This window comes from Eimeria mitis, genomic scaffold (assembly GCF_000499745.2).
Source record: "Eimeria mitis Houghton genomic scaffold, Emh_scaff5222, whole genome shotgun sequence".
Lineage (NCBI taxonomy): Eukaryota > Apicomplexa > Conoidasida > Eucoccidiorida > Eimeriidae > Eimeria > Eimeria mitis.
The window spans coordinates 1060-1315 of record NW_013573510.1 but is presented as its reverse complement, the minus strand read 5'-3'; the positions used below and the strand labels follow the sequence as shown (position 1 = coordinate 1315).

The 256-nt window shown below is 59.0% G+C and overlaps 1 protein-coding gene across 1 annotated transcript in view; it reads left to right on the top strand.

Annotated features, from left to right (window-relative positions):
* EMH_0080610 (uncharacterized protein) overlaps nt 1-256 on the top strand; it is a gene marked incomplete at both ends in the record, with an annotated part of 3748 nt that overhangs the window by 2498 nt on the left and 994 nt on the right. The window contains one exon of the mRNA XM_013500280.1: nt 50-198. Within this exon, the coding sequence (XP_013355734.1) occupies nt 50-198 (149 nt within the window). The remainder of the gene's footprint in view (nt 1-49; nt 199-256) is intronic.

The window sequence follows — 256 nt, the reverse complement described above, 5'->3', positions numbered from 1 at the left end:
CATCCAGTAGGGAGGCGGTGTAGGCAGGTGGTTGGGTGAGTATTCGTAGGCAGCTTGGATAGAGCGGGCACGTCCTGGCGTATCGGTGCTGTTTGCTATGAATCCCTCGCCGTAGCACGCCGGACTGCTGAAGGTGGGGTTGCATGCATGCTGGGTATGCAGCGTTGCATCCGCCTTGCTAGAGGCTGTCCACCGGTTGTCAGACACACACGGATGGCAGCAAAGCAGCAAACAGGCGGGTCGTGTCATAGGAAGC